The 19,632-nt window shown below is 38.5% G+C and overlaps 2 protein-coding genes across 8 annotated transcripts; one reads left to right on the plus strand and one right to left on the minus strand.

Moving 5' to 3' along the window:
- Positions 1–9,058, plus strand: CNTD1 (cyclin N-terminal domain containing 1). Its single transcript, XM_058183011.1, has 8 exons — positions 1–48; positions 2,845–3,037; positions 3,140–3,215; positions 3,985–4,141; positions 4,639–4,801; positions 6,345–6,489; positions 8,647–8,743; positions 8,888–9,058. Exons 2-8 carry the CDS (start codon positions 2,866–2,868, stop codon positions 8,993–8,995), a joined length of 918 nt encoding a protein of 305 aa, XP_058038994.1. The 5' UTR covers positions 1–48; positions 2,845–2,865; the 3' UTR covers positions 8,996–9,058.
- A 54-nt stretch (positions 9,059–9,112) lies between these two features.
- Positions 9,113–19,585, minus strand: BECN1 (beclin 1). Of its 7 annotated transcripts, XM_058183006.1 has the most exons (13): positions 18,795–19,268; positions 18,655–18,709; positions 17,913–18,041; positions 17,512–17,579; positions 17,013–17,071; positions 15,345–15,435; positions 14,997–15,133; positions 14,140–14,334; positions 13,408–13,554; positions 12,571–12,720; positions 12,375–12,435; positions 10,350–10,492; positions 9,113–9,890 (listed from the first exon to the last, which is right to left on the minus strand). In XM_058183006.1, the coding sequence occupies exons 3-13, from the start codon at positions 18,037–18,039 to the stop codon at positions 9,722–9,724; spliced, it is 1,347 nt and encodes a 448-aa protein (XP_058038989.1). In that variant the 5' UTR covers positions 18,040–18,041; positions 18,655–18,709; positions 18,795–19,268; the 3' UTR covers positions 9,113–9,721. The 7 variants fall into 7 exon arrangements, with proteins under 7 accessions (XP_058038989.1, XP_058038990.1, XP_058038991.1 ...); XM_058183007.1 differs by lacking the exons at positions 18,655–18,709; positions 18,795–19,268 and adding an exon at positions 19,454–19,585; XM_058183008.1 differs by lacking the exon at positions 18,655–18,709 and having other exon boundaries at positions 18,945–19,268.
- Between the last annotated feature and the right edge of the window lie 47 nt (positions 19,586–19,632).

Genomic DNA, 19,632 nt, shown 5'->3' on the forward strand with positions numbered 1-19,632 from the left:
GTGACGACTAAAAACTTGGAGCAGCACAGTTTTTCTTTCCTTGGCTAGGTTCTTAATTTAGTTAGAAGAATGTCTGGAATGATGGTGTTGAATGATGGTCTGGAATGATGGTGTTGAATGCGATATATTTACACATGTTCTAATTGAATTTAATACGTGCTATTGCAATTTAATGGCACAATTCTGAATGTATTTCGTGCTGTCCCCTTAAACAAAGCTGGACTTTTTAAATAAGGTTGCTGTTAATTTTCTAAAGATAGGCTTATATAATATAATATAGATTATAATATAATAATATAATATATATAATAATAATATAATATAATATATATAATTATATAATATATATAATTATAATTATAATAATATATTATAATATAATATATATATAATATATAATATAATAGGCGTGCATAAGAGCACAATAGTGCCTACCGTTCATGTCCTATTGTTCCCTTCATTATATCAAATTAATATAGTTGATGCATATTTTTTACTCATATATATATATATATATATATATATATATATTCTTCAAGACATGTTGTTTTATCTATGACAATTGTTTGTGTATACTGTTGTGTCAGGTGCCCTTTTCTTCTCTCTCACCCACAATTAATCTTCAGTCAGAGATGCGTTTAGGAGTATTCCTTACAGGAGCTTAAAGAAAGCACAATTTTATATCAGACTAATTTAATCTTTTAATTTCTAAATTACTTTCTTGGAACTTTTCCTTTCATAAAGTTTACATTGAATTGTATTTATTTTTGATGCTTTAACGGCATTTCAATACTGTTGAATCTAAGCAGTTTACATGAACAGCATGAATATGTAAAACATCAATATATAATATCTTAATAAGATAGATGCCACTGTATCCTGTTTTAACCATCATTACCACCTCTTTGTAGACTTTAGTTCAGCATTCAACACCATCATTCCAGACATTCTTCTAACTAAGCTAAACCAGCTACTGGTACCTGAACACACTTATAAATGGATCATAAGTTCCTAACAGACAGGAAGCAGCAGATGAAGCTAAGCAGAATCACATCAGATACCTGTACAATTAGCACAGGGGGCCCCCAAGGCTGTGTGCTCTCTCCACTTGTCTCTATATACCAATGACTGCATCTCAAATGATCCATCTGTTAAACTACTGAAGTTCGCAGATGACACAACAGTGATTGGTTTCATTCGAGACAATGATGAATCTGCATACTGATGGGAGGTTGAATAAATAGCCTCTTAGTGTGACCAGAACAATCTGGAATTGAACATACTCAAAATTGTAGAAATTGTGGTAGACTTTAGGAGAAACCCTCCCATACTACCACCTCTTACAATAGTAGACAACACAGAATCAACAGTAGAGACCTTCAAATTTCTCGGTTCTATCATATCTCATGACCTAAAATGGACACCAAACATCAAAAACATCATCAAAAAAGCACAACAAAAATGTTCTTTCTGCACTCAGAAAGTTCAAACTGTTCAAAGAGCTGCTAATTCAGTTCTACAGAGGAATTATTGAGTCTGTCATCTGCACCTCTATAACTGTCTGGTTTGGTTCTGCAACCCAACAAGACAGACAGAGACTTAAGAGGATAATTAGAACTGCAGAAAAAAGTACTCCCAACCTGCCTTCCATTGAGGACCTGTATATTGCAGGAGTCAAAAAGAGGGCTGTGAAAATATTTACAGATCAGTGGTGGGTTTCACATATTTTTACTACCAGTTCTGTGGGTGTGGCTTGGTTGGTGTGGCAGGCGAAGGATACTGTAAAATCTCCATTCCCTCCCCACTCCAGGAGAAGGATACTGCAAAATATCCATTTCCTCCCAAATCAGCTGGGACTTGGGAGGCAGAGAATAGATGGGGGCGGGGCCAATCAGAATTTTTACTACCGGTTCTCCAAACTACTCAAAATTTTCACTACCGGTTCTCCAGAACTGGTCAGAACCTGCTGAAACCCACCTCTGTTACAGACCCCTTGCATCCTGGACATAAACTGTTTCAACTCCTACCCTCAAAAACGAGCACTGCATACCAGAATAATTAGACACAAGAAAGTTTTTTCCTGAATGCCATCTGAGCCTCTGTGGCTCAGACTGGTATGACAGTCTGTTATTAACAGCAGCTGCTTGCAATTACTGCAGGTTCAAGCCCCACTAGGCCCAAGGTTGACTCAGCCTTCCATCCTTTATAAGGTAGGTAAAATGAGGACCCAGATTGTTGGGGGCAATAAGTTGACTTTGTATATAATATACAAATGGATGAAGACTATTGCTTAACACAGTGTAAGCCGCCCTGAGTCTTGGGAGAAGGGCGGGATATAAATGCAAATAAAAAAAAACTCTGCTAAACAAATAATTCCCTCAACACTGACAAACCATTTACACTGACAAACCATCTGCACTACTATTAATCTTGTCATCGTTCCTATCACACATCTTCCACTTATGACTGTATGACTGTAACGTTGTTGCTGGTATCCTCACAATTTAACTTGACTATTTCCTAATATGAATTGATTGCTTATTGTACCCTATGACTATCATTAAGTATTGTACCTTATGATTCTTGACGAATGTATCATTTTATGTACACTGAGAGCATATGTACCAAGAAAATTCCTTGTGTGTCCAATCACACTTGGCCAATAAAGAATTCTGTCCTGTCCTGTCCTGTCCTGTCCTGTCCTGTCCTGTCCTGTCCTGTCCTGTCCTGTCCCCCTCCCCTCCCCTCCCCTCCCCTTCTATTCCTTATTAATAGAAATAGTTGGAATGAACTGTTGGAAGAAATCAATTACTATAGTTTAATGATAATTTATTATTTTTTCAGAGTATTAACAATACTTTTAGAATGGGCTTACCTGCACAGGTATCAGCCCGATACCAGTATTCAGAACCTATCTTTGGAGTAGTTACCCCTGGAATTATCCAAGATACTTTGCTTCACATGGCTTTAGAGAATGAGCGGTATTTGAGTGAGCTGTGTTGTGAAGCAGGCTGTTTCAAAGACACACAGATAGTAGGTAAGAATTGTCCTTAACAAGTTCTCTAAACTGAGATGAAATTCTGAAAGACATTTTAGAAGAGCCTCTAACTATGATCGTTTTCCCTTGTGTCTCTGCCAGAATTCGTTTTTCTTTTAGCTGGGAAGTGGAGCCTAACTGAATCAGCCACATATCAAGCAATAGAAATATTTGAAAGGTATTTTTTTATTTTCCCTTTGAATGTTGATATTAGGATAGAACCATTAATTTATATATGTACCACAGATTAAACAATATTCATTTTGTGTGATTTACCTCTAAGTAGATGTGCTTAAAGTTCCAGTTTTATTTCCTGTAACTTATACCTTTATCGTTTTATAGATGTAGTTACAGCAGCCAAATCGCAGCTTTAACCTATAAATATATAAACTAAAATGTATACACTTCCTTTTTAAAGTCTCAAAAGATTGTTGGGGGGAATACTTTAGCCAAGTTACAAATCAAAAGGTATTTAATGACAAGCCTGCTTTGAGTACTAAAAGCCCACCATCTGTCAGAGGAGGAATTTATGGACAACCACTACAAATGCATTCAGTCTACAATTTAGATTTCAAGGGTTGTTTTTCTTTCTTTGCATGCTTCTTTCCAATCTCTTGTTTTTATAAAACTGTGCCTGAGACCAAGTCTGGAGTATTTAAATTGCATTTTTGTGCCACTTTAGTTATTTCAGTGAATATCCAGTTGTGAATATACTGCACCAAATGGACAATTTGATTCTTGTGTGTGTGTGTGTGTGCTGATGAGGGTCCTAAAGTTTACTGTAGCTGTTTCATACATTGATTCATGACACAATAGCTTTCACTCCATAACATCAGTGTAGTTACATGGTTTTGATATTTATTTCTGTAAACTATAAAGCAAATTTCAAGTACCGTAAGTATCTGCTCTTTTCTGTAGATACCTTATCAATACTTTTGCATTTTTAGGTATATGCTCAAACTTTTAGAAGAGTTCTCTAATTTGACTCTAGGAAAGGAAGAAGACAGCAATTGGACCTCACTGAAAGTACAAATGGAAGACACATATATGCTGCGTTTAGTCTCTTGCATTCAGCTTGCCAGCAAGCTTTCTTTCCATTACAAAGTAAGGAGATTCAAGATTTGCCTTGAGCAATACAGTATTATATAACTTTCACACAAATTTTGTTTCTGAGATATCTTCTGGACTTTCTCAGTGACAGAAACAGTTAAATGCATGTGTGCATTTGGGAAAAATATAATTATTTCTCAGACAATCTGATCAGAGGATGAAAATAATGTTATAAATTGCTAGGCAATGGTGTCTTCATAAATAGCTTGGGTTAATGGTTAGTACTGAAGGAGATGTATGATTGTATATGGAGTTGGCTTTCACAATGGTGAACTATCAAATATGAGGGAGATGGGATGGTTAAGAAATTTGATATATAAATAAATATAAACTATTAGCAGTAGAAACAAAAATGTTAATTTTAATATCATTATGATTCATGGGTTAAAAAAAGCAACATATACAAAACAAACCATTCCAATAAAACACAGTACACTATGGCGAAGTAAAATTGGCATTTTGGATGTAATGTTCTTACTTCTTTTACACAGATCGTTAATAACAAAATGGTTCTGAAGTTTCTGAAGTCTTTGGGTTTCTCATACACTACAGAAGAATTATTAGAATCAGAACTAGCTATTTTGAAGGCTCTGAATTTTCAAGTCAATGTTCCAGTTCCACTTGCCTATGTTGAAGTTCTCCTAGAAGTTTTAGGTAAACCCAGGAAACATATACTGTAGTCTATGAAACAACTTTGCCCTGCTAGTAAAAAATTGGTATTGATTCTGATTTGTCTATCCCTCTTACCGGTAACTGAGCAGCCACACTTAAACTGGTTGATCTCTTTATTTCCTAGTCTCTGCAGCAGGTGGCAGCACTTAGCCAACTTTTGCTGCTGTTAAAAAAAAAATCTTCAAGTTACATCCTAGAGTAGTGATGGCTAACCTTTTTCTCTTTCTGCACCAAAAGCATGCGATGGCACGTGCGCAGGCCGGCGTCTATAATGCAATGCGAGCCTCCCACATGCACGCATGACTTCCCTGTGCATGCCCACACAATCCCCATGCTCTGTCACCCCCTGGGCATTAAAATTTTTAGCAAACGGTTCTCTGCCTGATTGCTGGGTGGGCATGGCCATGGTGGATGTGGCCTACTCAGCCTCCTGCACCATGGCAGGGAGGATGGCATTTTCACCCTCCCCAGGTTTGGGAGGCTTTCCTCGAGCCTCTAGGAGGATAAAAACACTTTTCCCTGGGCTCTGGAGGCCCCCCCCGGAGGCCGGAAACTAACCCGTTTCTGGACTTCAGGTACTTTCGGTAGGCCCATGTTTCACCCTCCCAGAGTCTCTGTGCGGGTCCTGCACTTACTGGCATCCAAAACAGGCCGCATGGAGACTCCTGGGAGGGGCCAGTCAGTCCTTGTAGCTACTGGTTTGGTAAACCAGATGTAAAATTAGCATCTGGTTGGCCCGAACCAGCAACCCCCACCCCGTTTTGGTCCTAGGCCTCCCTGCAGCCTCCTGGGCCCAAAAATGGGCCACGCATGTGTACATGACCCCCGCGCATGCACGCGTATCTCCCTCATGCGCCTCTCTCCCTGCGCATCCTGAAAATCAGCTGGCCGGCAGGAAGCATGTGAAAGTGAAAGTGAGCAGTGAAACTGAGTTCAGCGACGGCTCACATGCCCACCGAGAGGGCTCTGTGTTCCAAATGTGGCACATGTGCCATGGTCCTAGAGCTGTAGGATAAAGTGACAATTTACAGAACATCTCAGGGGAAGGCAGTGGTCACACAGTTTCTTCTTGTTACCAATGAACGAGAGGGACATGTCCCTGTTGTTCTCAGGAATCCTATTATTTCTTTGTTTTTTGTTTGTGGGTTGTTGTTGTTTTTGCTTCTGGTGGTTAGAAAATTAAATATTTCAATAAAATGTGCTGTGGATCAGTGATTATTCTCAATCTTAATCACAGGCATCACAGATATAGTGAAGTTTTATTGGTTCTTATAATATGAGAGCCAATTTGGGGTAGTGGTTAAAGCACAAGGCTAGAAACCAGGAAATGGTAAGTTCTTGTTCTGCCTTGGACATGGAGCTAGCTAAATGGAAAGTATTGAAACAGAGAAAAACGAGGGGTGGGGAACAAATTTATCCATGGCTCACAGATACTAAAATCAAGGAGATAGATTCTCACAGCTTATAGAAACCCACTCTCTTTCCTATAGCATCTAATTCTTGGGCTTTCCCCTCCCAATACTAGGATACAATGGCTATTTACTTCCCACAAAAGAGCTGCATGAAATGTGCAAACATTTATTGAGTTTATCATATCTGTTGCGGAACAGTATTTATGATACTTTGCTGAAGTCTTCAATAGAAAACTCCTCACCAAGTGAACTTCAACTGTAAGTTCTGAAAGAAGCAAGCTAGCAATAAATGTGTGCCATAAAGAGAAGTCAAAACTTGAGAGTTGTGTATATTGAAATAACACAAATGGAAAATGAATTTTATACACCAAGAATATCTGGATTAGTTTTCCAATAGCAGATTTTAACAGATATGTTTGTAAACAATGCTCTCCTGATAGAATCTAGCTTCAGTGTGCCAACATCATCCTGATTTTTCTTTGGGTCATCTAAACATTTCCTTCCTGCAGAATGTTTAAATATGGGCAATTTTTTACTTGGATGGGATAGTTTTGAACCTTAAATGTATCTAAATATTCCCTATGTAAGTTACTGGGATATGAATTGGAGGAGTTACTGGGAAGACATAATTAGAATTATTTTGTTTTAGACCACTGGGATGAGCTATTGATGGCTAAAATTAAAGCTGCAGAATTGAAAACTGGGCTGCGCAAACAAGCGAAGCCCCATCCACGGGATACAGGCAGCATGCAAAACCACGACCCTTCCGGTTCTTCTCCATAGAACTGGGCCCTGGTGCCCAAAAGGTTGGCAGTCCCTGTATTAGTGAACTTTTTGGATCATTTTGGATCCTTTTACTTCCCTTTTCACATTTCAAATAACCTTTTTGAATCTGGGTTTTTTTTATTACAGAAAAGTTTCATTGATTTCACAATTTGCATGTTTTCTTAGGAAAGCCTTTGCTCCCCCAGTGTTACATTTCCAACACTTTAGCACAATATACTGAAATTGAAAAAAAAAATTCCTTTCCCAGTAGGGTTGTTGGCATTTTGTTATACAATTATATAAAGCATTAAATTTTGTTAATGTTTAGTTTTTGGGAGATGAAGAAAACAATAAATTCACCTCTTCATTGTTACCTGCCAGCAAAATACAGCACTACTCAGTACTGTTGCCTAAAATATTCAATGTAACAGGAGAAATGCAGAAGAAAATATACTGTTTTATTGTATGGATACTCACAGCAGTACCTGGGCTTCACTGAACACAATGGATTTGTGAGAAATGTGCTATTTAAATACTTTAATGATGTTATAGGCATTCTAGTCATCATAAGCATAAGTCTTCAAAATATATCTTTTAATTCAAAAGATGAGTGAATGTAAGAAAGAAATGCTTTAAAAATAATCCACTATTTAATCATATTGGTTTGATACGGCTAAATACCCGTTTTCCTGAAAATAAGACTGGATCTTATTTTCTTTTGGGCGCCAAAATAAACTAGGGCTTATTTTTGAGATTTTTTTTATTTTTTCCCCATCTACAGGAGGCCTATTTCTGCTTGCTCGCGGTGGGGCAGGAGGCCACGTGGTGCACCAGTGCCACTGTGAGGCGGGAGGGTTGGAGCTGCCTCATATGCCCCACACAGTGACATGCTGATGTCACAGCCACGAGGTGAGGCAGAGGGTGGAGCTGCCCTATGCACCTCGCACTGGCTTTCCTCAGGGTCCCCAAAGCCAGGCCATCCATGTCCTGACACCTGTCTCACGGTATGAGCACTCTACTTGGTCTCCTGCTCCATTGCAGCTGCAAGCAGAAGTGAGCTAGTGGCTATGTGGGCTCCTGCTGCACATGGCTGTTTGTGCTGCCACTGCAAGGCAGGTGTCAGAGCATGGATGGCCTGGCTGCGGGGGTCCTGAGCAGGGGTGAAACTTATTTACTTTTGCTACCGGTTCGCAAATGTGAGTGTGCTTGCTCGCTATGCTCATGCGTGCCCCCTCCACACATGCAGAGCCTTCTGCGCATGCACAGAGGGTCAAAAATGGGATGTGATGACATCCAGGTGAGTGGGCAGAGCCTCCCACTGCCAGCGCTACCGATTTGCTCGAGCTAGATAGAACCGGCCTAATTTCACCACTGGCCCTGAGGTAAGCTCCACCACCACCCCATCTTATGGCTATGGCACAATGAGCAACCAGATGGAATGGTCAGCCAGCCAGCTGCGCAGGCTCTTAAGTAGGGCTTATTTTGGGGGTTGGGCTTCTATTAGGCGCATCTGTTAAAAACATGCTGGAGTTTATTTCAGGATAGGTCTTATTTTGGGGGAAATAGGGTAGGTTTGTACTTTCAAACATACTTCTTTATTACCGTTGCTGGAATACAATCTATGTTCGTTTTGTCATTTCAATTTCATAGAGCCAAATTTGCATCTGTAAAGGAAGACCTCATGCTACTAGCTGTAGGAGTAATTGGTGCAAGTTCTTTCCTGCTAAACCATGAAGACTGGAATCAGGTACATACATCTTATCATTTAATCCACTCATGGATTAAATCAAAAGATTTTTTTTCTCTTATATGTAGCTTGCTACCCATAAGAATCCTAGTTCTATAGGATATAGCTTATCCATCTAAAGCTTTTTTTTCTTTCTTTTGAAAGGTTGTGGACTACCTCAATAGCACCACAGGCATCAGTCTGCAGAGCATTACTGAAGCAGTCTATGCAATTCTGAAGCACAGTCTAGGTAATACGGTGAATGGTTGTTAGAAACCCTTCATTTTTCTGAAGTTGAAAAGCCTGCTTATCACAATATGTACTATAGTATTTGACATAGGCATGGGATTTGTAAGCAGATAACTATTAAAAAGGCACTACACATCCTCAAACACTTCAATAGTTTAATGGATATCACACAGTTTTTGTTATCTTACTCTTTTAAGAGGGAAGACGATTTAAAGAAATGTATTTTGTCCATGACTAGGGCATCAAAACCATTTACAACAGTCTTGCATAACCATTACAACACAAAGAATTATAGTCGTTTAAGACAAATATTAGAGGTATGGATTATGAAGATAAATACTACATGTAAAAGTGGAAGCTTTAGGATAAACAAGTAAACATATCTGACAAAAAATACATTAATGTGTTCTTCTCTCTAGAACTGATAAACTGTTCTGAAAAAAAATCAGTGTATTTATTTTGTATTTCTAGTTTAGTGCAATAACCTCCTAACTGAGCCTCTACCACAAATATTGTCTCCTTTTCCTGTCCTATCGGAGAAAATACATGATTCTTTTCCTAAATTCAGTTGTATACTTTATCTACATGTTATCTAAGCTATGCTATGAAGCTTTTTGCTTCATTCCATTTTATAATGTAATATCAAGCTTGCAGTTTTTTCTTCTTCTAAAATAATGTATGGCTGTCAGTGTCCCAAGTCCTAGTTTTGGCATCATTGCATCATGCTGAATTCTTTCTCCTTCATAATTGTCATTTATTATAGAATTGCGAAGAAACCCAAGCTAGACCCCACTTCAGATTTGTCAGCATGAACTTGAGCGCTTTTGTCCACTGTTCCTCTGAGTTAAACTGGGTTTTAATGGAGTAGGAACCACCATTTCCACCTGTATCTTCAATCTTGCCCTTTTCCACGTCCATTCTGTATTGGAAAAACAGATTTTATTAAGCACTGAAAATGCTGACATTTGGTCTCAGATTAGCACTACATTATTTTTAATAAATCCCACTCCCCTATTGTAATGCCCTGATTTATTAATCTTTAGACTTAAGTTTTATGTTAATGTTCTTGTTGAGAGAGAACTTCAGTTTTCTTTTTTTGACATATTTTCAATAACCAAATGACAAGAGTCAACTAAAAAATACCAAGACCACTAAATGTGGTAGTTTATTATCAGTACTTTGAAGAACCACAATAATATAGCTGTTGTTATATTGTGTTAAAAGCAGAATTTATGGTATACATGAGATACCTTGAAATTAATAGCATTTAATTCAATTATATAATAGTTTAGCAAGAGATACTTAATTTAGATTAACCAGACAGAATTAAAAAGTTTGTAAGAAAAGAAAACCTTCTTTCTGCACCATTGACATTTACCTGTAAGGTAAACAGAAACGGGTCTCGCCCTTTTCTACTTCCTCTTTGAACTGTTGTACACAATCTAGAAATGCCACCATTGCATGATCAAATTTATTGTCCCAGAAAAACCGTAAGCCTCCTGAACAGTAAAGAGGCAGCTCCTTGAAGACATAAATGCAAATATTAGAAACACAAGGAATTGTCCTACATTATTAATGAAGCTGCTTAGACTCTTTACTCAATAAAGAGCATTCAGTGCAACTTAGGTAGCATGAATTATCTTTGCTGTTTATTACTGTTCTTCTAAACTACCTACAAGGCTACAGGAAAAAGAAAATAAAATCTGTTTTATTCCTGTTTCTCTTAAACCCCAGCTTCTTTTTCAATTAGTATCTAGGGCATTTTAAAATACAAATATTATATTTTTCTGACTATAAGAAACACCTAGCTTTTGTGGAGGAAAACAAGAAAAAAAAATCTGCTTCTGCTTCCCAGCAATTTGCCTCCATGCAGCAAACAGCCTGATCAGCTTCAGCACAGCCTATTTAGTACAAGCAGCTGATTGGTGGTTGGATCTGCCTCATGGACTACTGCCTATAAACTGTTCCAGATTGCAGGGGTCGCCACTGCCTATTGCCACTGCTGCCTATCGCCACCTCCGCATGCCCATTTTTGGCCTCCGCATGTCCAATTTTTGCCCGTTGCATGTAGTGGGGATAGGTGGCATCAAATTGCTGGAAGGCAGAGTGAACGGGGGTTCGGCAACATTTGCTGTTAAGATGCACAGACATTTCCACCCACTTTTTTGGGGGAAGGAGTGTGTCTTACTCACTGAAAATACGGTAAATAGCAGATCCTATGGGATCCAGGGTAAAACAAGTCTAGAGAGAAACACACTTATTCACAGGGGTGAGATTCAGCCGGTTCGGACCGGTTCTGGTGAACCAGATGCTAATTTTACATCTGGTTTGCCGAACTGGTAGTTGCAAGGACTGGCTGGATCCATCCACCCCACCCTGCCCCTCCCAGGAATCTCCACATGGCCTGTTTTGGATGCCAGGTAAGTGCAGGGCCCACACAGAGGCTCTGGGAGGGTAAAAAATGAGCCTCCTGGAAATTCTGGAAGTCTGGAAACGGGCCTGTTTCCAGCCTCTGGAGCCTAGGGGAGGCCATTTTTGCCGTCCCGGAGGCTTGAGAAAAGCCTTTAGAGCCTGGAGAGGGTGAAAAATGGGCCTCCCAGAACTCCAGAAATGGGCCTGTTTCCGGCCTTCAGAGGGAGCCCAGAGGAGTTTGTTTTCACCCTCCTGGAGGCTTGGAAAAAGCCTCCAGAGCCTGACAAGGGCAAAAACGCCCGCCGCCCCCGCCCCCCGTCATGGTGCAGGAGGCCGAGTAGTCCACACCCACCATGGCCACGCCCAGCCAGCAACCCGGCAGAGAACGGGTTGCTAAAATTTTTGAACTTCCCCCTCTGCTTATTCGTACTGCTATTCCACACATCCAGTACCATATTTAAGAAGACTATATTAAATATCAAATTAAACAGTAAAATTCTAAGAAGATAACATTCAAACACATCCCTAAATACATATGCATTACAATGTTCATATATTTAAGTTGTATATTTATTATATTTGCTTACACTGCATAAACACAATGCTGTGATATTTCCAAAATATAAATTCAATTATCTTCATGTAAATATTTTATCAAGCATGAATATTTCATTAACCTAAAAATGTTATCAACTAAATCATTCTGTATTATATTAAGTTAGCATCCCATTTCCCATCAAAGAATACTCAAAAATCAAGATATTTCAACATATTTAAAATGGAGTAGTCAAACTATGTTTAAAAACTTTGGGCAACCTAAATATTTAGATTTCAGCATCTGCAGAATTGCTCAAACTGTTTTTCACCAAGTGCATAAAGGCTTGTTCTGAACAATCTCTTCTAACTACAAACAGATACAGTACATTAGAAATCCAAAATGCAGGTGTATGAAAGGGATTCTTGGAAACTAAAATGTGAGGAAATCTCTTACCTTAGATTTGTCAGTAAGAGACTCTAAATAAGAGTGATTTCCATATGGAATAAGACGGTATCTGTAAGAAACAGCCACTTAAGAATAATTTGACTGAAAAATATTGAATAGGCTTTTAAACCAATAAACAAGTTAATTAATCTTGCCATTCCTATGGCTGACAAAGGGAGAGGTGGCTCATTGTCTCCATATCTACCTTTGAAAGATCAGGCCCATCTTGTTGGCAAGGGCATGGAGAAGCAGAACAGTCTGCCCCCAGGCTGCATTGATCTCATTCCATTCCACAGGGACACTTGGGAGGCGGCCTAGACGAAAGTTGTTTATTGTGCCAAACTGCCCGCTATGCCTATGCAAGAAGAAATCTAATCAGCTAGCTTAATCTTACAAACAGTACAAACAAGTCTTTTTAAGCAGTTTTTGGACAGTTATCCAAAATTAAAATGATTTTCCAAACATAAACATCAAGATCCACAGTTTTTATGAAAATTTGTCGGTAGCACAGGAAGTCAGTCTGGTATTGCCCAGATTATTTAAAATCCAATTCTATTAGCCCCAGTCAGTTTGGCAAAGGAATATGAAACTTTAAAACAAGGATAGAAGGATCTTGGACAGGACCCTGTCTGAAACATTACTAATTAGTTATCATTAAAAAATACTACAGATAGTAACCTCCAAAAGGGGAATAAAATATTGATTAAAGAGCTTATTTATTCATGATGAGCGATCTAAGATTCTCAAAGAAGGGTTGCTTCTTAGAAAGTGGAAAGTAAGAATCCAACCATGAGTGAACACTGTAAAGTATAAACTGAAAACAGTATTCAATTAGACTTCAGCAGCAAACTTAAACTGAAACTATTATACTCACTCTAATAGTGACCAGAGTCTTCTGAAATTCTCAACTTTGCAGAGCCCAAATGACCAAATATGCTATTGTATGTACCAGTATGTTGCAACTTAAATGCATTTTCCTCCATCCAGATTCAACTACTGGTTCTCCACTAATTTCTCCCTCCAGGTCTATCTCTTTTCTTACCAGATATGGAAGGTGGCATTGAATACGTTGGTTTTCTTTAACTTGTCCAGCTGCATTTGGGCATAACGCATTTGATTATCAACACTTTTCAGTTCATCATCCAGTTCTAGTTGCTGCCGCTTGAATTCACTGTATTCTTTTTGATACCTCCAGGAAACATCAAGAGAATAAGGTTAATTCTTTGGAGAACCTTCCTAAAACCTTTAAGGATTCAACATGTAGAATAGTGCCAAATCCAAAAGAACAAATTTTAAGAGGAAGCAAAGGATAGGCTTCAAAAATGTTCAGATGAATTAGAAATTTATTTAATGAAAATTAATTTGAAAAAAAAAGTTTCTATCTAGTGCTAGACAGGTGGCATAAAAATAGCACACTGTAGTTTCCTATCTGCCTTACGAAACTATATAATTTATCTGGACTTTCCTATCAAGTACTCTGGATAGCTAGAGTAAGTGAGCCACAGATAGGGTATTAAAGGAAATGTGAAAAACACAAGAACCAATAAAAAGTCTGTCAGGGATAAGGAGAAAATGAACTGTAGCAGAAATGTGGTAAGCAATAGCTGGGAAAGCAGTATAAAAAAGAGGGAAGATGTTCAGTAAAGGCATAAAGGGAAAACATGGGAACAAATAGTCACCAATAAACACGAAAACTTGGATATGAACTCCAATAACGTATTTAGCCAAAAAATCACAAAGTTGGGAATACTGTTAGTAGCAAGATTTCACTCACTCAGCTTCCTCCTGATCCAGTCTCTCAGCCTCAGTTTTGACCTTGTCAAAATCTTCAGTCAGTGCCTTGCGCTTTTGCTCTACTTCGTCCAATTCTTCAATTAATCTCTCTTCCTCAAGAGCAAAATCTTTCAGTTCCAACTGTAATTTTTCCTTGTCATCTTCAGTCATTTGCTCCAGGATTTCAAGGCATTTCCTACAAAAAACAAACAAACAAAAAAACCCAGTGATTTTATGGGGTGGCAATGAACTATACAGAACCCTTTAACTTCACTTTCTTTCACAAATATGCACCTGGAAACCCAGCCAGAGCATCAAATCTGTGTAGATATACAGGTAGTCCTTGACTTGCAACAGTTCATTCAGTGACTGTAAGAAGTTTCAACAGCACTGAAAAAAGTGACTTATGATCATTTTTCACACTTATGACTGTTGCAGCATCCCCATGGTCATGTGATTTACATTCAGATGCTTGGCAACTGGTTCATATTTATGATGGTTGCAGTGTCCTGAGGTCATGTAATCATCTTTTGCGACTTTCTGACAAGCAAAGTCTGTAGGAAAGCCAGATTCATTTAACAACCATGTTACTCATTTAATAACTAGAGTGATTCACTTAACAAATGTGGCAAGAAAAGTTGTAAAAGACAACATAAATTGTGGTCACAAGTCGAGGACTACCTGTACTTTGTTCTATTTTAAAACAGAAACTGAATTGCCACAGCTTGAGTATATATGTGTCTGAGATAAGCATATGGTACCTTTTTCAGTAAAAAATATTTTAGTGAACAAAGGTAAAACTGTGTTTCTTTATTCTGTCAAGAAGATAGTGTAGCCCTTCTGAAATTTATTACTCACTTGTAGTTCTGGCATTCATTCTCTGTAATATTAAGCTGTGTGTCTAACTGGTCCAGAAGTGTATCAGTGCATTCTTCACATAGAGGATGATCCACATCTGTTTGGCCAGACATGATGTCAAACAGATCTCCAGTGACCTGCAAGGAAGGAAGCGCTCATTTTAGAAAAGGAAATAGAAAACAGTTCTACAATTGTTAAATGAGACAGAAAGCTTTTGTCAAGCAAAACTATTATTCATTAGAGCTGTTTTGATAAAACAAAAAAAAGGTTCAAAATTATTGTACTCTGTTCTCCCAATCACTCTTTTCTAAACATTGATAGTACATTCAAGAATAGGGATCAACTTGCCTTGAGTCTTCTGCTGAGATTTTCCATGGTTCCTCCATCAGAGGCCTCTCCAATCAGAGTGAAACTGTTGGCACTTTCTGTTGACATCATCCTGAAAAATGCAGCATGATTTTGTTATAAGCTATGTTCTCATAAATCAGTGACCAGTGATGGTTAACCTTTTGGCACCATGCCGAAACTGGAGTGTGCATGCATGCGCTGAAGCCCAGAAGAGAGCAGCTGGCCGGTGCGCATGCACACAGTGGAACCCGGAAGAGCAGCTAGTGACGGCGTGCATGCCCACAGAGAGGGCTGATGTTAATTTTTTTTAACATCAACAATTCTGATGTTAAACCATAGTAATTTACATTTTGTTCCACAATTTCCAGTTCCTAAATAGTAAATAGGTTTAGCTCTATTTACTATATTTGACACAGAATCTTCAATTTTCAGGCTTAAGCTACAAGCAAAAAATTGTCTGAATTGTTAGAGATAGACAATAGTGTTAAAAAATAACAAAGTTGTGTTTGGATCCATTGCATCCAAGAATCACTTGGATTCATTTTAAAACCCTCTTAGAAAACTATACCTTTTCATTAGAATATACATTAGCTATTGAGAACCATGGCCAGATAAAAATCTTTTGAGAATGGTTGCTATGATCTGAAAAAAAATGGCTGGGATGAATGTATTAGTCCTATGGCAGAAATAATAGAGGGATACTTCGGTTTCATTGGGTGGGGGGGCAAACATAACTAGTTTAAATTTTTGCAATCAAACAAGCTAGCCTTCCTGAATCTACTGGCCTCCTAATGTTATACCAACTCTCCTAATACCCAGACTTTATAAAATTTCTTCTGAAAATTGTTGTTCTATAATAGAGAATCCAATTAAAATTGAACTATAAGTCCTTGACTTATGACAACAACTGGGACCAGAACTTCTATCGCTAAGCAGTTATTAGGTGTGGGAAATCAAGAACTAAACATGTTCAAATGATTTTTATTGCTTTTATTGCACAAAAAGGCATAATCTTGCCAGAGTAAAGTATTCTCTGAATACCTATCTGATAAATACTGTGAAGAAATTAGGAAGGGTCTCTTCTGCATCACTTCCTGCATAAAAACTCTAGGCTGATATTTCACTTTACTCCTCCCTCTTGTAACTCAGCACCAGATTCCACTACATCATTTGTTATTAAGTGAGTCAACCTTTTTTGTCATAGTCATTAAACAAATCCAGTTTTCCCCATTGACTTTGCTAGTTGGAAGCCCTCGCAAATGATGGTTGCCAGGCTCTCACATTTTGATCAAATGACTATAGGGATGCTGCATTGGTCACAAGCGCGAGAACCAGATGTAAGTCATTTTTGTCAATGCTGTCATAACCTTGAATTGAACCTTAACAAGTGGTCATAGGACTATTTGTGCTTCCTTTCAAAGGAAGGATAAAAGAACTAAAGTATATTTTGCTTTCACTTCCTATAAGTAGAGAGAATTCTTGCTTCTTTTATTATCTTTTGCTCTGTTTTTTGCTTTTAATAGCAGCTGCATGTATATGTGTGTACATCCTCCACCCAAATTAAACCTCAGAAAGACTTCAGTATCAGAATTTGGTCAAAATTTCCAGCCTCTGAAAGAATGGCATTTACTACAAATGTATTAGGGCAGAGAACATAATAATTAATACCTGGCTGGGGGAATGAATCTTCTGGATACTCCATCTTGGCGATTTTCAACAAACACTTCCTAAAAAGAAATTTAGCATTAGAATCTTGCTATTCCTTACCAAAGAGAGTTAAATGTTTGAGCCCATAAGCAGCTTTTAACAACTTGCCACTTTACAATGTACACATATTACAAGGAAAATGTAAAGGTTTTGCAGATTAAATGCCAAGAAAATAACAATTCCTAATAATGAATGAATAATAATGATGAAAGATTGAGGGCAAAAGAAGAATGGGATGACAGAGAATGAGGTGGCTGGATGGAGTCACTGAAGCAGTAGGCAGGAGCTTAAATGGACTTCAGAGGATGGTAGAGGACAGGAAGGCCTGGAGGAACGTTGTCCATGGGGTCGCGATGGGTCGGACATGACTTCACAACTAACAACAACAAATAACAAATTGACTAGTGTTTAACTGCTAATGATGCATTGCTTTTAATTTAGAATCATATGCTAACTTTACCTCAGTCAAAGGGGTCTCTTCCTCCTGTGCATCACTCAGTTTTGTTGGAACAGTGCTAAGCAAAGGAGCTACACAAAAGATAAACAATTACCAAAGAAAATAATAAAAATATTTGCATATAATGCTAAAACTCAGTAGAAAGATTACTATATCTGTCAATAATATTTTCCCTTTGAGCTTTTGCTTCCCAATTCCAAGGACAAGTTCTGAAACAGAGTTCAGATTTGAGAACTGGCTCAGATTAAGCTGCTCTGCTGAAATCCTTCATAACAACACTGTGTTATTGAATGTTTCCAACAACCTTACATTCTACTTCCATTGAATTTTCTCAACAATTGACAAGTGTATGCATTCACAATATGGAATTTATGATTGCATTGGCTTTGTACACATTTTTTTACCTGTCAATTCCTGGATGGTGACTTTGTCAAGAACGTTGAAAGATGTGTCCAATTTAAGGGGCTGGCTACAACGTTGGCAAACAAAGCTGACCTGCATGGTACAGGCAGGTGACTTATATGCATCCATATCTGTGAAAGTAGAAAGATAATCAATACAATGTTTCTAATATTTTGTAGGTTGATATAAATTAATATTTTATAATTGCTATCCAGTTTGTGTTTTCTATCTGTGTAGTTCTATTGTAAAAATTCAGGAGTGGTTACTACAGTACTAGGTACCTTCTTTCATGCAGCATGTATTGGATGTTTCTGCCATTATCATTACAGTAATCACCCATCTATCATTACAGTAATCATCCTCTGGCATTATCATGGAGAACATTTATTTATATATCCTATCTATGCATAGACCTTAACTCTATGCCTCTAGGTCAACACCAACTTGATGACACATATTGAATCAATCCAAGTAATAACATATGGTTTAATCACCACCATTTCAGGTGTAACTCTCAAGGAGATCAGCTAGGTTTTGATACTAAGTATCTTTGGGGAAACAGTTGAAACTAGGGTCTACTAACAAAAAATTAGTCAGGTACCAGTATCAGTTCAATCCTTAACATGATTTTGGTAGTGCAACTCCATCTTATGGAACAATACACATACTTATCTTTGAGATACTATGCACACACAATCTGTTCTACTGCAGTGTACTGACATTTACTACCTATAAAGAACAAACCTTTGGTTTCCTTCTTCTGGTACAGTTTAGACTGAAGCTGGTGGACAAATTATGGCTGGGAATACAAAAGGGTAAATTCCAATGATCTTTGTTGGCATCTACCTTGATTCCATCTAAGTCTCTCCATCGTTCTTACCTACCTCACGCCCAACAACGAACTAATGTGCTTGTTAAGTGGCCATAACCAGGCTCCCTAACGATAGGCAGGATACCCAATCGATAGGTATTTAAAGTTTCCCCAGGAGCGAACGAAATAGATCGGTAAAAAAAAAAAATCACCGCCAGGCCACCTTTCCCTCCCAACACCACACGGTCGACATTCTCTTCCTCTGAAAGTGCTTTCCCAAGCAACCCCGTCGTCTTTCAAATCGGCTTCGCAGAAAGTTTTCTCTTCCGGAGAAATCGCACTCTTTGCTCAAGCCCGTAGGAGGCGCAGAAACGACACCGCCTTCTCGCTCTCGGTGGCATCAGAGAGGGAGCTTGTGCTGGACTGGAAAAGCTATTTGCAGAGATGCGAAGTCGGCGATGTCCTTCTTGCACGAACGGAAACCGCACATGATACATGTTACTGTTACGACCTCCCCCATATTCACAGCAGAGAGGAAGTGGCTTCACCACAATGTTGGGGCTGGGAATTGGCTCTTTGCTGCCATCTACTGACCATAGTAACGCAGCCAGATCCAATAACGCAAAAATACTTCAGTTTAAAGGCAGTACAGTAATGAAAAAGAGAACCATGGAAGGTTCTCTTAGGGGCAAAAGAAACTAAGGAACAAACGGCTACACAAGGAAATAATACCTAGGATTTTAACACAGCGGAAGGTAACCTGTAAATTGCCGGAAAAAAGTCACTTCGAACGCGAACCATCTTCAACTTCCTACCTCTACGCTGATTGGCTCCACGTCAGTCACTTCACTTATTACTACTGCGCTCCACCCACACCAACCGGAAGTTGTTTCTTTAGCGCATGTGCACAG

The sequence above is a fragment of the Ahaetulla prasina genome, chromosome 4, assembly GCF_028640845.1.
Source record: "Ahaetulla prasina isolate Xishuangbanna chromosome 4, ASM2864084v1, whole genome shotgun sequence".
NCBI classification, from domain to species: Eukaryota; Metazoa; Chordata; class Lepidosauria; order Squamata; family Colubridae; genus Ahaetulla; species Ahaetulla prasina.

Bases quoted from the DNA above. Each gene is read 5' to 3' on its own strand.
- CNTD1 (XM_058183011.1), top strand. From the start codon at position 2,866: ATGGGCTTACCTGCACAGGTATCAGCCCGATACCAGTATTCAGAACCT. The intron at 3,038-3,139 runs GTAAGAATTGTC...TGTCTCTGCCAG, and splicing joins CAAAGACACACAGATAGTAG to AATTCGTTTTTCTTTTAGCT. The intron at 6,490-8,646 runs GTAAGTTCTGAA...TCAATTTCATAG, and splicing joins TCACCAAGTGAACTTCAACT to AGCCAAATTTGCATCTGTAA.
- BECN1 (XM_058183007.1), bottom strand. From the start codon at position 18,039: ATGGATGCATATAAGTCACCTGCCTGTACCATGCAGGTCAGCTTTGTT. The intron at 15,436-17,012 runs GTATTAATTATT...TGCATTTTTCAG, and splicing joins AGATTCATTCCCCCAGCCAG to GATGATGTCAACAGAAAGTG. The intron at 15,134-15,344 runs GCAAGTTGATCC...CCTTCCTTGCAG, and splicing joins ATCTCAGCAGAAGACTCAAG to GTCACTGGAGATCTGTTTGA.